Genomic DNA, 12,114 nt, shown 5'->3' on the forward strand with positions numbered 1-12,114 from the left:
TGAATCGTAGATCTACACACACTTCGTTGTTTCCACTTTTGGTGAATTGGGACAAAATTGTCCTTGCTCCAAGTGATCTCACAATTGCTTGTAACTTTCCTTACAGAACATTTACCACACAATTCCCTTCACGGGAAGAGTGGACGTCTGGCTATTTGGAAAGAAGTATATCAAACAATATAGTATGTTACACTGATGGCTCCCTTCTTGAAGGTAGAGCTGGTGCAGGAGTATATTCTCTTGAGCTAAGGCTGAATCAGTTTTACTCACTTGGTAGAAACTGCACCGTTTTTCAGGCGGAAATATTTGCTCTTATGTGTGGAGTGCAATCAGCACTTCAACAGCGCGTAATGGGTAAAGTCATATACTTCTGTTCAGATAGTCAAGCTGCTATAAAAGCTCTCGCTTCGGCCAACTCAAGGTCGAAGCTTGTTATCGCATGTCGAACTCAAATTGAGGAACTGAATTCAGTCAACTCTGTAAACCTTGTATGGGTACCTGGTAATTCTTCCATCGCTGGAAATGAATTGGCTGATGAGCTAGCTCGCGATGGAGCATCGCATGACTTCATTGGCCCTGAGCCGGCTATTCCAATTTCGAAGTGCTGGGTGAAGCTTAAGATAAACTCTTGGGCGGCAACTCAGCACAAGCAATATTGGAATAGTTTGGAGTCGTGTCGTCAAACAAAATTGTATATTACTGAGCCATCTCCAAAGGTGGCGAAGTATTTAACAAATCTGTCAAAGCAGAATTGCAGTCTCTTGGTCAGAGCGTTGACAGGCCACTGCCGACTCAACTATCACATGGCAAATATTCAGCGTGCTGACTCATTTGTGTGTGATAGTTGTGACTCCGATTATGGAACTTCGTATCACCTGATATGTAACTGTCCAGTTTTTGCGCAAATGCGGTTCCAATTACTTGGTAAACACTTATTAAGTGAAACTGAATACAGAAGCCTGAATCTTCAGGACATCCTGTTATTCTTAACCCGCTGTGGTAATGAGCTATAGGCTCTCTTTACGCTCATGCGTTTTGCAGTGCCCTTTTTAGGGCGCTGTTCGAACCCATTGTGGTATGGAGCTACATGCTCTCATTTCGCTTATGCGATCTTCCCTCTTCAAGGGACCCCACTCCTATTTCCTCCCATCTTTCCCTTCCCTTTCCTCTCCCATCGGGTAGATGATGAAATAGGCTCAAATATGGCGATGGCACAAATCTCCCAACTGGTGGGGAACGTGCCTTTGGAGCCGGCCTTCTGATACCTGATACCTAAGAAATTTGAAGGAATTCTCAAATAATTGAAGAGCAGACGTTGAAAATTTTATCGATATTCTGGAAATATTTGAAAACTTCCATTGATAGTAATTTAAAATCCATAACAATCTATTGAGAATGTTTGGAAACTTTTGAAAACCTCTCGAAATGTCTTGAAACCCTATTAAAAATCCATTAAAATTCCCTGAGAACTCCTGGAAACCTCTTCAGTACCAATTGAGAACTCATTATTCTTTCTGTGTCCTTATAATCAATGGAAAACTTATTTATGCCTCTTGGAAACTCTGAGGGTTTCTAATACCTCGTTTGGAATCGTTGAATGTCTTTCCTGGGAACACTCAGCAGAACGTGGGAGCTTCTGTAATTTGCGTTCAATCTAATCTCTCTGAAAAGCCATGGGGTATTCGCAAGAGAATTTAATGTAGAAAACTGCAAAACGATGGCATATATCAGTGGTTTCCAACCTTCTTAGAGCCGCGACCCCCTTTGAGGATCTACAAACATCTCCCGGACCCCAAAAAAAATGATGATCTTGATATCAATGTTTTTGGAAAGCTGCTGGAAATTTTAGAACAATTCTTCAAATATATACTAAGACAGTAAAAAATAAGTACAATGACTTCCAGTAAACCCTCAGCCAAAGAAAACCAAAAGTGCTGGGAAAAAAATACTCTTTCCTTAAATACTCGAAAATAATCTCTCTGAAGAGCCATGGGGTATTCCCAAGAGAATTTAATGTAGAAAACTGCAAAACGATGGCATATATCAGTGGTTTCCAACCTTCTTAGAGCCGCGACCCCCTTTGAGGATCTACAAACATCTCCCGGACCCCAAAAAAAATGATGATCTTGATATCAATGTTTTTGGAAAGCTGCTGGAAATTTTAGAACAATTCTTCAAATATATACTAAGACAGTAAAAAATAAGTACAATGACTTCCAGTAAACCCTCAGCCAAAGAAAACCAAAAGTGCTGGGAAAAAAATACTCTTTCCTTAAATACTCGAAAATAATCTCTCTGAAAAGCCATGGGGTATTCGCAAGAGAATTTAATGTAGAAAACTGCAAAACGATGGCATATATCAGTGGTTTCCAACCTTCTTAGAGCCGCGACCCCCTTTGAGGATCTACAAACATCTCCCGGACCCCAAGAAAAATGATAATCTTGATATCAATGTTTTTGGAAAGCTGCTGGAAATTTTAGAACAATTCTTCAAATATATACTAAGACAGTAAAAAATAAGTACAATGACTTCCAGTAAACCCTCAGCCAAAGAAAACCAAAAGTGCTGGGAAAAAAATTCTCTTTCCTTAAATACTCGAAAATATTCCAACATTGAAATCCACCAGCTATTCAGCCAAGATTTTTCCAGGGTTTAAGATTTTCTGAGGAAAAATTTAGAAATTCGAGTAGATCTCGTCAAAAAACGATATCTTACTGCATTTTTTTTTAAACCTTCTTTGGAGCTTCTGAGGAGGAATTGTTGGACGTGAGAAGTTTTACTAAAAATCACCAGAAACTCTTCTAAAGCATTGTCAGACATCCGTTAAGAATCTTCACAGAAATCTATCGAAGATTAGTCAAAAATCTTATTTGAAGTTGAACAAACATATTAAAAATAATTGAAACATCGAAAATTTGAAATTCGTATGTAATCTTCTAGTTCAGTACAAGCAATCTAAATGATTCCTCAAGAAACAGGACGATTATGCTTAATGTCTAAGTGACCCCCTCAGAAGTCGTCATGCCCCCCTAGGGGTCCACGGACCACTGGTTGGGAAATCCTGCGCTACACAGTTTCTCCGAAGTTTCCTCTTGATCTGCTTTGGCCAAACACTTCCGAATGCCATGTTAAATGGAAACTGTGATTCCAACTTCCATTGAAACTTTTGAAAGTTTGTTGAATGCGTTTGGAGTCTCCTGAAATTCCTGAAAATCTGTTAGGAATACTGTTTATGATGTATGTACGTCATGGGCATGACCTATGCAGAACAACAACAGCAACAAGATGTCGCTACTGCATTCTCATAGCAACTCGAGGCTGTGCTACCGTAAGGGGACAGGATCCGTCATCAATTTCGGAATTTTCAAAAGCAGATTTTTCGTTCAAAATCGAGAAAATTTGCAGGAAAATGTGTTCACTGTATTCTATTCTCCAACCGAAACACAGTGAACACATTTTCATCGAATATTTTTTAGTTTTGAACAGAAAAACTGATTTTGAAGTTTCGATGATGACGATGATAACGATGAAGGAGCGTTGAACGTTAAGAGGCATTCGTTCTTCTGAAGTAGAGTAAGATAAGCTATCAACAATGAAGTTAAAAGCAACGTCGGGTACAAGGATCGATGTGAATGGAACGATTCATTCGACGAGAAGTGCAGGCGCATCGGCCATATTGCAGCAAGGGACTCGGAAGAACGCGTGAAGCCTATTTCGCTACTTGAAAAAGTGCCATCTTCAGCCAGCGGAATGCGAGGAGATGGGGCAGCTGTGCTGGTGTCAAAAAACGCGGAAGTTCTATCAAAAGTTGAGCGCATCCCGTGAAAGCTTTGTGTCTCGAGTCGATATAACCAAGGGGCAAACGTGGAGTAGTCAAACGGTGGAAGCAGCACTAAGACGAAAATCTTAATGGCACTGTGAGCCGGAAATTCAAGCAATAATTGGAATGTTGGACAATAGAAACCAACCAGCTCCCATTTCAAGGAAAGGTAAGGATGCCGTTGAACATCCCAAGAATAACAGACAGTGTTGAAGCAATTACGATAGACGACACGATTCGTTGACATTCTACAGTATGTGCCTTCAGCATACACTACAAAAAAAAACGAACGATAGAAAGATGTCAATTGAGTGCAGCTGATCACGATGGCGTCGCAAAAAAAAGGTTCGGATTTATTTATTACTATCTTTTTTTGTAATAAGAGATGCTTTTACTGTATGCATTCGACATAACAAGCAAAATTAAACTTTTATTGTTGTTTATTATTGGACATTTCAGAAATCTGTGCAAAATTTAAAATTAATGAAAATGTCATCGTGTCAGAAAACATTCAATCCAAAGTTTTTGTGTTTCTCGATGTTCATTCTACCGCTAGTGATGTGTGTGAAAGCTGACGGTAGCTTATGAGCGTAGAAAACTCAATTGACTGATGACCATGGAAGCAAAACAAACGCCAAGAGAAATTTCGAATGTTTACAGCACAGCTAATAGGTATTAAGAATGGCATTTATCATTTTAACTAGTTTTTCAAGTGAGGAACTTTGATTATTGATTGACTTGTATGCATGATAACTAAACGATTGGATATTTCATGTTTCAAATTCGATTATCAAGCTCTACATAACGAGCATAGACACCCTGAATATCATAACCACAAGCTAACCCCGGCATTATATTTCGTTCGATAACAGTAGCCGCAAGAACACCGTGATCGCTTCGCGAGATACATCGCATTTACAGAGTGTCACGCGGCTCACTAGATCTGGGAAAAAATGTTGCACGCATCCGACACCGAGGATGTCGTTCGTCGTCGAGCAGTGCTGCCAGTTCCCCAATCGGGGCGCGTTTCTACGCATGTGCGCGGCCGGCGGCCGTCGACTGCTGTACTGTAGCGTTATTTTAGTGTGTTGGTATGCACACGCTGTCGGTGATATTGATCCGCCCAACACTGCACACACCATGGCCTCGCATACTTCTGGGTGGTATGGTGTGCCGCTGCTGCCTTCTCTATGTATATATAGGGGGAGGAAAAGAGGCGCCGGATGCCGGGGTACCACATTATGTGCGCCACGCGCATTCCAGAACGCCAAATAAATATGACGTGATTTGCCAAAGTTTTAAAGTAAATCTAATTTACCAAAGCAGTGCGTTCCGTATTAAAATGTCTTACTTAAAAGTATTCGATTTGCTTCACTGTTTTATGGCTTTAGTAACAAGTTTAAGGAGATTTATATGCTTTAGTTTCAACTTGTGCTCTCTACTAGTAGTCTCCTTGTACATATTTCACTACATTAATCAACTACTCGGCGATGGCCAGTCGCGTTGGGTGTCGAATGGCTGTCCTTTTTCATGCAGCGACGGCGGTAGATTTTATCACGACGCTTCCTTCGGTTTGGGCGATGGCGAAAATGGCCGATGAATGAGATTGGTCGTTGTGTTAGGAACAATCCGCACGATCCCGCTGGCGTTCAATCCGTTCATGAGACTATGATGGTGCGAACTGTGCTGTAGCAGGTCCGCGTTGAGTCGCGTCGGTGAACTGACCCGTATTCTGAGTGGAGACATTTGGGCCATCAGGGGAGCACTGGAACCGCTGTTTCCACCTATCGCCAACCCTCCAGTGGCACCGTTATTGATGGAACTGGTGGTGGCACTACTGTTACTGTTCGGAGACTCACTCATCGATGTGGTCGTTGCCGTCGGTGCCGTCACTGAGAGCGATGGAGGTAAGTGAGGCTGCGGCCGAAGGACTGTCGGTGTGATTGGAAGATGTGTCAAACCTATCGGGGGTGAGTGAGTATTGATTGGAGGTGAGTTGTCCCCGAGGCGGTAAGGCATGAATCTGTTGTTGAACGAGCCTGAAAGTGAAAGCGAAAAGTTTTCTGCTTAATTGCCTTTGCCGACTTTGCTCCGAGTAGTTTTCGCCCTTTCGACCCGTAACCTATTGAAACACATACCAGGTAGGAATCCGCCCGCCAGATGGTCCCCAAAGCGGAACGAGTGAAGCGATGCAAAACTGCGGAAATCCTTCTCCCGATCTCGGTCGTCGTTCAGGCGATCCTCGCTGGAACCGGGCAGCGAACTGGGACTGTGTTGTAGGGACATGCTCGGTACTGGCGAATGCGTTCCGAGCGAGATGTCCGAATCGGAATCGGTGTCCGTGGGTGAAAGTGGTGCATCACCTCGCCGGGGTGTTAGTGAGGTCGCTCCGGAACCGGACAGAGGAGGTTGATTGTGCCTGGAAGAGAGAGAGAGAGAGAGAGAGAGAAAATAGGAATTGAATATATGTAAATCATGATGCGCACTTAAGGTGGAACAAATGGAAGGTTTACAACAGTATAAGGTCATTGAATGATTTTTGGGCTTTAGGGGGACGTGGACTTAAAAAATATGCATTAACTATTGTAATGGAGTCAGAACTAATAAGCCACTATCTGGACATGGATAACCCTCACTTAAAATTTATCAATTATCAACTATGAATGGCACCGGCAGTCATCTTGATACGACAAATTGCAACATAAGGAACTTTATGTTGCAACAGTTTATCTGAGGATCGGAAGAATGTGAACTTGATGAACCCCTCGATTGAGGAACTAGCGGGAACATTGAAAGCTATCATCATTAAACTTAAGTTTGACACATCTATTTTGTATCATCCCTAGCTTCCTATTATGAGTTCCTTTTGAATGTTAAGAGATGAAAAAGTGACAGGTTGCACGAAGGAGCTCGTTTTTTTTAGTTTGACGTAGTTTCATCATACTGTAATATCTTAATTTTGATGCCGAATATGGTAGTTAAACTCTTATAAATCGGCTACTTTTTGAGTTATTTCTAAATAAGAAACAATATATACGCCTTGCACTAGGCAATTTCTTAACGAAATTCTGTATTCTTTAATGTTCACCCTCTGATCAATGATACATCGATTTACGGTAATATCAAAAGCATTTAAACTCTTATAAATCGGCTACTTTTTGAGTTATTTCTAAATAAGAAACAATATATACGCCTTGCACTAGGCAATTTCTTAACGAAATTCTGTATTCTTTAATGTTCACCCTCTGATCAATGATACATCGATTTACGGTAATATCAAAAGCATTTAAAAAAAGTTTCTGAGTACCAACAATTTTCAAAATTTGGATTCTGCTTGAACTTTTGACGTAGTTTCGTAATATGTGAACTGTTCGATATCCATAAACATCCCGATCTGCGATATTCGCCAAACCAAGCCAAATAGAAGACAGTAGTATCGCTTTCAATCTCTTTACATCCAAACCGCCCGGGCCTGGCCTGAGCTCGGACGGCTGGTGGTGGCGGAGGCAGCGTTGTTGTTCCGTGGCGGAGGCATAACTCGAAACAACACATTGTATCGGCAGCCGTTAATAACATTATAAGAAAAACATTGAAAGAGATCCGCACAACAGATGAGAGAGGAATTAAACCCATGCCGACAGACAGCGCGCAGTCGAAGCCGCCACTTCCCAGATCGCGTTCCTCAGTTTCCACCGTAGAGACCCGGGGTAGGGTACTTGTACGTATTCATCGGCAGCGGTGTGGGCACTTGTGGCCAAGTTCCGCCCTTTCCACGTTCGCACATTCGCAGCTCAAACCGCCGAAGCAATGCGATAATGATTAACGCGTAGAGTGTCTGTATAGTGTAACTAATTATCTTATTAAGTGTAACAATAAGTTAATTAATTATTTATACACGTTTTGATACAGCAATTTGCCTTTCCATTCGCGCGCAAGACTCTTTCACACAAAAGCCACGGCAGCTTTTGGTCACATTGTAATCTCGGCTTTTGCTGTTTGCCACCGATCGGATCGTTTGTGAACAAACAGTACCTACTTCTCTGTGATGACTTCTTTGTGATAAATGGCCCTAGAGCTCCCTGTTAGCATAGAGGCCGGGTGCCTCTCACGATATCATGACCCTTCCTTGGAGAGTTGAACCGCATGTGAGTGTGTACTTTCGAACTATCTAGAGCAGTGGTTCCCAAACTTTTTTAGATCGTAGTCTATTCAATTTTCTTGAAGATTATTTATATTTCACTCTTACAGGATATAACTTGAACATTAATGTCTTATACCAAAATGTATATATTGATACGAAAAATTCCGTAGTAAGTTGCCCCATTACACTGCGGAACACGTTTTTGTCTCAAGCACCACAATACCGCTATTTAATTAATTTAGGGTTGCTGAATCCATTATCGTTTTCTAAAATATCATAGCACATCTTATTTTTGAGATATTGGTTGTTGGAAATGCGATATTGTCAAATTATATCAATCAATGAGCATGTAAGATAAAAGCTTGTATGCCAATTTATTTGCTTAATTTGCCACAGAATTCATCCTGCATGTGTTAAACAATGCTCATCAACAAAGTTTATAATATTTTCGAGGGTCAAAAGTTATTTATTGATGGATTCGAATAGTAATGGAGTTTGCCATAGGGGAAGTGGTGGTAAAATGAACAGGGGTGGTAAAATGAACACCGTACCTTTTACCGAGAAAAAACAGATTTCGATGATTTTTATTCACGCACGGAAGATTTAGAGCATAAATCTGAGTGTTCCGGTTGATACGTAGGTCAATTGAAGTGAAAATATCAACGAAAACTAAGATTTTAGAAAACCACGTTTGGAAATTAGAACTGACGTAATTTTTAGCTCGGAAGACTTGAGGTTTTTCAGTGAGGTGAATATCGTTATGATATGATGTCAAATCTGATACCTTTAGAATTCTTTTTAAATGGGTTACAATCATTAATAGATGTATTTTCGGTGGGGCAATGAAAAATTTCAGAAATTTTTGTTTTGCACACGTTTTTTGCATGGTGTTCATTTTACCATCTACCGCTGTTCATTTTACCCACATAGTGCAGGTAAAATGAACATTTGTATCGCTTTTTGATAACGATGAAAATATGTGAAAATTTCGTTATCTTTGTCTGAATCCATGTCGCTGCTATAGATTACATCCCTATTTTTGATGTTGTGCGATAGAACTATACAAATTTCTCGTTTTTCTATCAGAAACAAGATGATTTTCTTAAAGTGTTCATTTTACCACCCCTTCCCCTATAATAAAAACAAAGAATTCTGTATGGAGACTGCATGTTAACATGTTGAAAAAGTTGATTTAATCTCAGTTTTATGAAGCAATTTGAACCAAATTATACCTTGTATGCAAGTTGAAGTCCTATAGTGCATGATTGGTGGATTAGATCTCTAAAACTGTTAGCAAATCATACTTTTAATTTTATGTAAACATCATTGAAACCAGTATTTTATTCAACTTCAAACGGCATCAGATTCAGCAACTCAAAATCAACACATAATTTATACCTTGAACCACGCAAAATAGTTATTTATGCAACAAGTTGCAAAATGATGATTTTGTCAGCACGAGTCGTACATTTATTCGACGAGGCTTGCCGAGTTGGATAAATACGACGAGTGCTGAAAAAATCGAGTTTGCACTGCGTTGCATACAACATTTTTTGCAATTACGAAAAATGCCGTTTGAGTTAAATCATTTTAGGAACACAATTATATTTCAAGAGAATCTACATGGCATCCATGCGTCAAAGCAACTCGATATTTTTCAATCAGGTAGGCTGTGAAGCAGTAATTTGACCATAACATGACGACAGTCACAAATTTTCACGCATCAAACTGATCTACTTATTGGTTGGAATACTCGTGAATGGACAAGGTAAGACACCGCAAGAAATATTCTTATGTGTTTTATAGTTATTTCTCATGTGTCAATCTTTCTACATAAACCGTATAGGAACATGAAGTTCCGATTACTTTGGGATCAACTCAACTACTGCCCCTACGTTCACTAGACGAATCGCTCCATGAAGCTTTCGGTGAACTTAAATATTCTACTGCTTCCTATGAGTACATCCTATTTAAACTCAGAAACATTCACAGTCAATTAGCTTCTGATTCTGAATCCGAACCTACAATTCGAATCCGACTCAATTTGGTTCATCACACGGATTCAGAATCAGAACCTAGTTGACTAAGTCATCGAGAAATAAAGAAAAATTGAATAAATGACGTGTGGATGCAATACGACGTCATTTTGATAACTCCCAAAACAGTACTAAAAAGTGCTACTTTTCGATACTGATATTAGTGCTGAAAAGTAGCACTTTTCAGCATTGTTTCTTTCGGTAGGAAAAGTAGGCCATTATGTTGTCCATTCTCTTGATAAAAACAGCCTACTTTTACAACGGAATTGTTGCGCAATGTTATGATCAAATTACAAACATCTTGAGTTACACTCTCAATATTTGTTCATTAGGTTATATCATATCAGGTTCATATTACATTATAGACTATAGGTGGCGCTGTAGAAGATGAATTTCTTTTATTATTAATTCAATCAATTCAATCAATAGAGAATAATCTGCAGCAAATGGAAAATCTTTTAATTACAAATGAAGATATACCTAGGGAAAGTCAAATTTGGTTTTCCTCGGGGTGAAACGGAAAGTTCCGTGTGTTTGTTTTAGTGGTGGTAGTTCAAAAATTGAGTTTTCGGCCCGTTCCAAACAACAGTATCCCTAGGTATATTTTTTTTTGTTTCTAAACGGAAAGAATTTTTTTTCATTTATTTGATCAATGTTCTTTACAGGTCAGTATTGTGTGGTCTTTTGGTTCCGTTGTATGCTCCTGTGGGGAGAGAGACGGAATAAAGACCAATCGTTTGCGTTTTGAGAGTGCGAAAAGATATTCGCAATTAATCGAAAATGAAATGCCAAATGGTGAGCTCGTTTCATGCATAAGATAGAAACATTTTTATCGTGGCAATGTACATTTATATTAGTTTCAGACCAACCATGGATGGTTCGTCACCACCAATGACGACATAAACCCCTATTCCTGATTCATATAATTTTAATATACACATATCTTTTTTAGTCATTGAATATTTCGACATTATAAATGTCGACCTACTTTTTTTTAATCTTCTTCTTCTTTCTGGCGTAACGTCCCAGCTGGGACAAAGCCTGCTTCTCAGATTAATGTTCTTATGAGCACTTCCACAGTTATTAACTGAGAGCTTTCTATGCCGATTGACCATTTTTGCATTTGTATATCGTGTGGCAGGTACGAAGATACTCTATGCCCTGGGAATCGAGAAAATTTACCTCACGAAAAGATCCTCGACTAGCGGGATTCGAACCCACGACCCTCAGCATGGTCATGCTGAATAGCTGCGCGTTTACCGCTACGGCTATCTGGGCCCCTTTTTTTTAATCTTCTGCCGATATCTTTTCACCACGAGACAAAAATGCAAAACTAGTTCTAAGTAAGAATCGTACTTTTCCTCCTTTACAATGGATCGCATCACCGACCAAAGGTGACTCCCAGATATTGTTTCTCCCTAACTATTAATCATCCTTCTGTTGGAATTTCTAGCGTAAAATAGAGGCTTGGCTGTATTCCCATAAATTAAACCGTATTTCCCTAAACATAAATCATTTCTATGGTGGGGATCCAACCAAATTTTTGTGAGTGTGTCGTCAATATCTAGTTATTTTATAAACTATTTTCGAGATTTATCAAATATATTTTCATGCTAGTCGACCCATTCCAATGTAAAGAAGTTGAAAAATACTGCTGGTGAGACGTCGTCCTTAAATTACGTCACACCTCAAGCGGAGGGAGGGGGTTTCAGGAAAACTTGACGACTCATAAAACAAATGGAAGTGCATTCAAAACGTGGGATATATGGGAGGAGGGATGGAGCTCATTTCATTGTTCAACTTTGTCGAAGACACCAACTTAGTATCTAATCATTGGACTTAGATATAAGCGAATAAAATATTTGTCTCTAGCGCTGTGCTTCCATGAATCACAAGTCAGTCCCATCTGTAAAAGTAGGCATTGAGAAAATGGGATGTGAAGTTTCCAAGCTCGTTTCCCATACGAATATTCAAAAAATTCGAGAGGATTGGAACACATCCAAATCTTATTGAAACTTTCACAATTTGCTTTTCACTACGACCGAGAAAATATAAAGATGATCAAAACACGGTTTATTTATGTGCTACACGGTTTATTTATGTTGTACCATGTACA

General features: G+C 39.7%; 1 protein-coding gene across 2 annotated transcripts in view; it reads right to left on the reverse strand.

Moving 5' to 3' along the window:
- Positions 1-4,189: 4,189 nt before the first annotated feature.
- Positions 4,190-12,114, reverse strand: part of LOC110678676 (homeobox protein SIX3-like) — a 217,926-nt gene continuing 210,001 nt past the window's right edge. The window contains exons 4-5 of one of the 2 annotated variants that reach the window (XM_021851882.1): positions 5,960-6,240; positions 4,190-5,884 (exon numbers count right to left, since the gene is read on the reverse strand). In XM_021851882.1, the coding sequence (XP_021707574.1) occupies positions 5,376-5,884; positions 5,960-6,240 (790 nt within the window). In that variant the 3' untranslated portion in view covers positions 4,190-5,375. The remainder of the gene's footprint in view (positions 5,885-5,959; positions 6,241-12,114) is intronic. The other variant, XM_021851883.1, reaches the window with a different exon arrangement.

The sequence above is a fragment of the Aedes aegypti genome, chromosome 3, assembly GCF_002204515.2.
Source record: "Aedes aegypti strain LVP_AGWG chromosome 3, AaegL5.0 Primary Assembly, whole genome shotgun sequence".
NCBI classification, from domain to species: domain Eukaryota; kingdom Metazoa; phylum Arthropoda; class Insecta; order Diptera; family Culicidae; genus Aedes; species Aedes aegypti.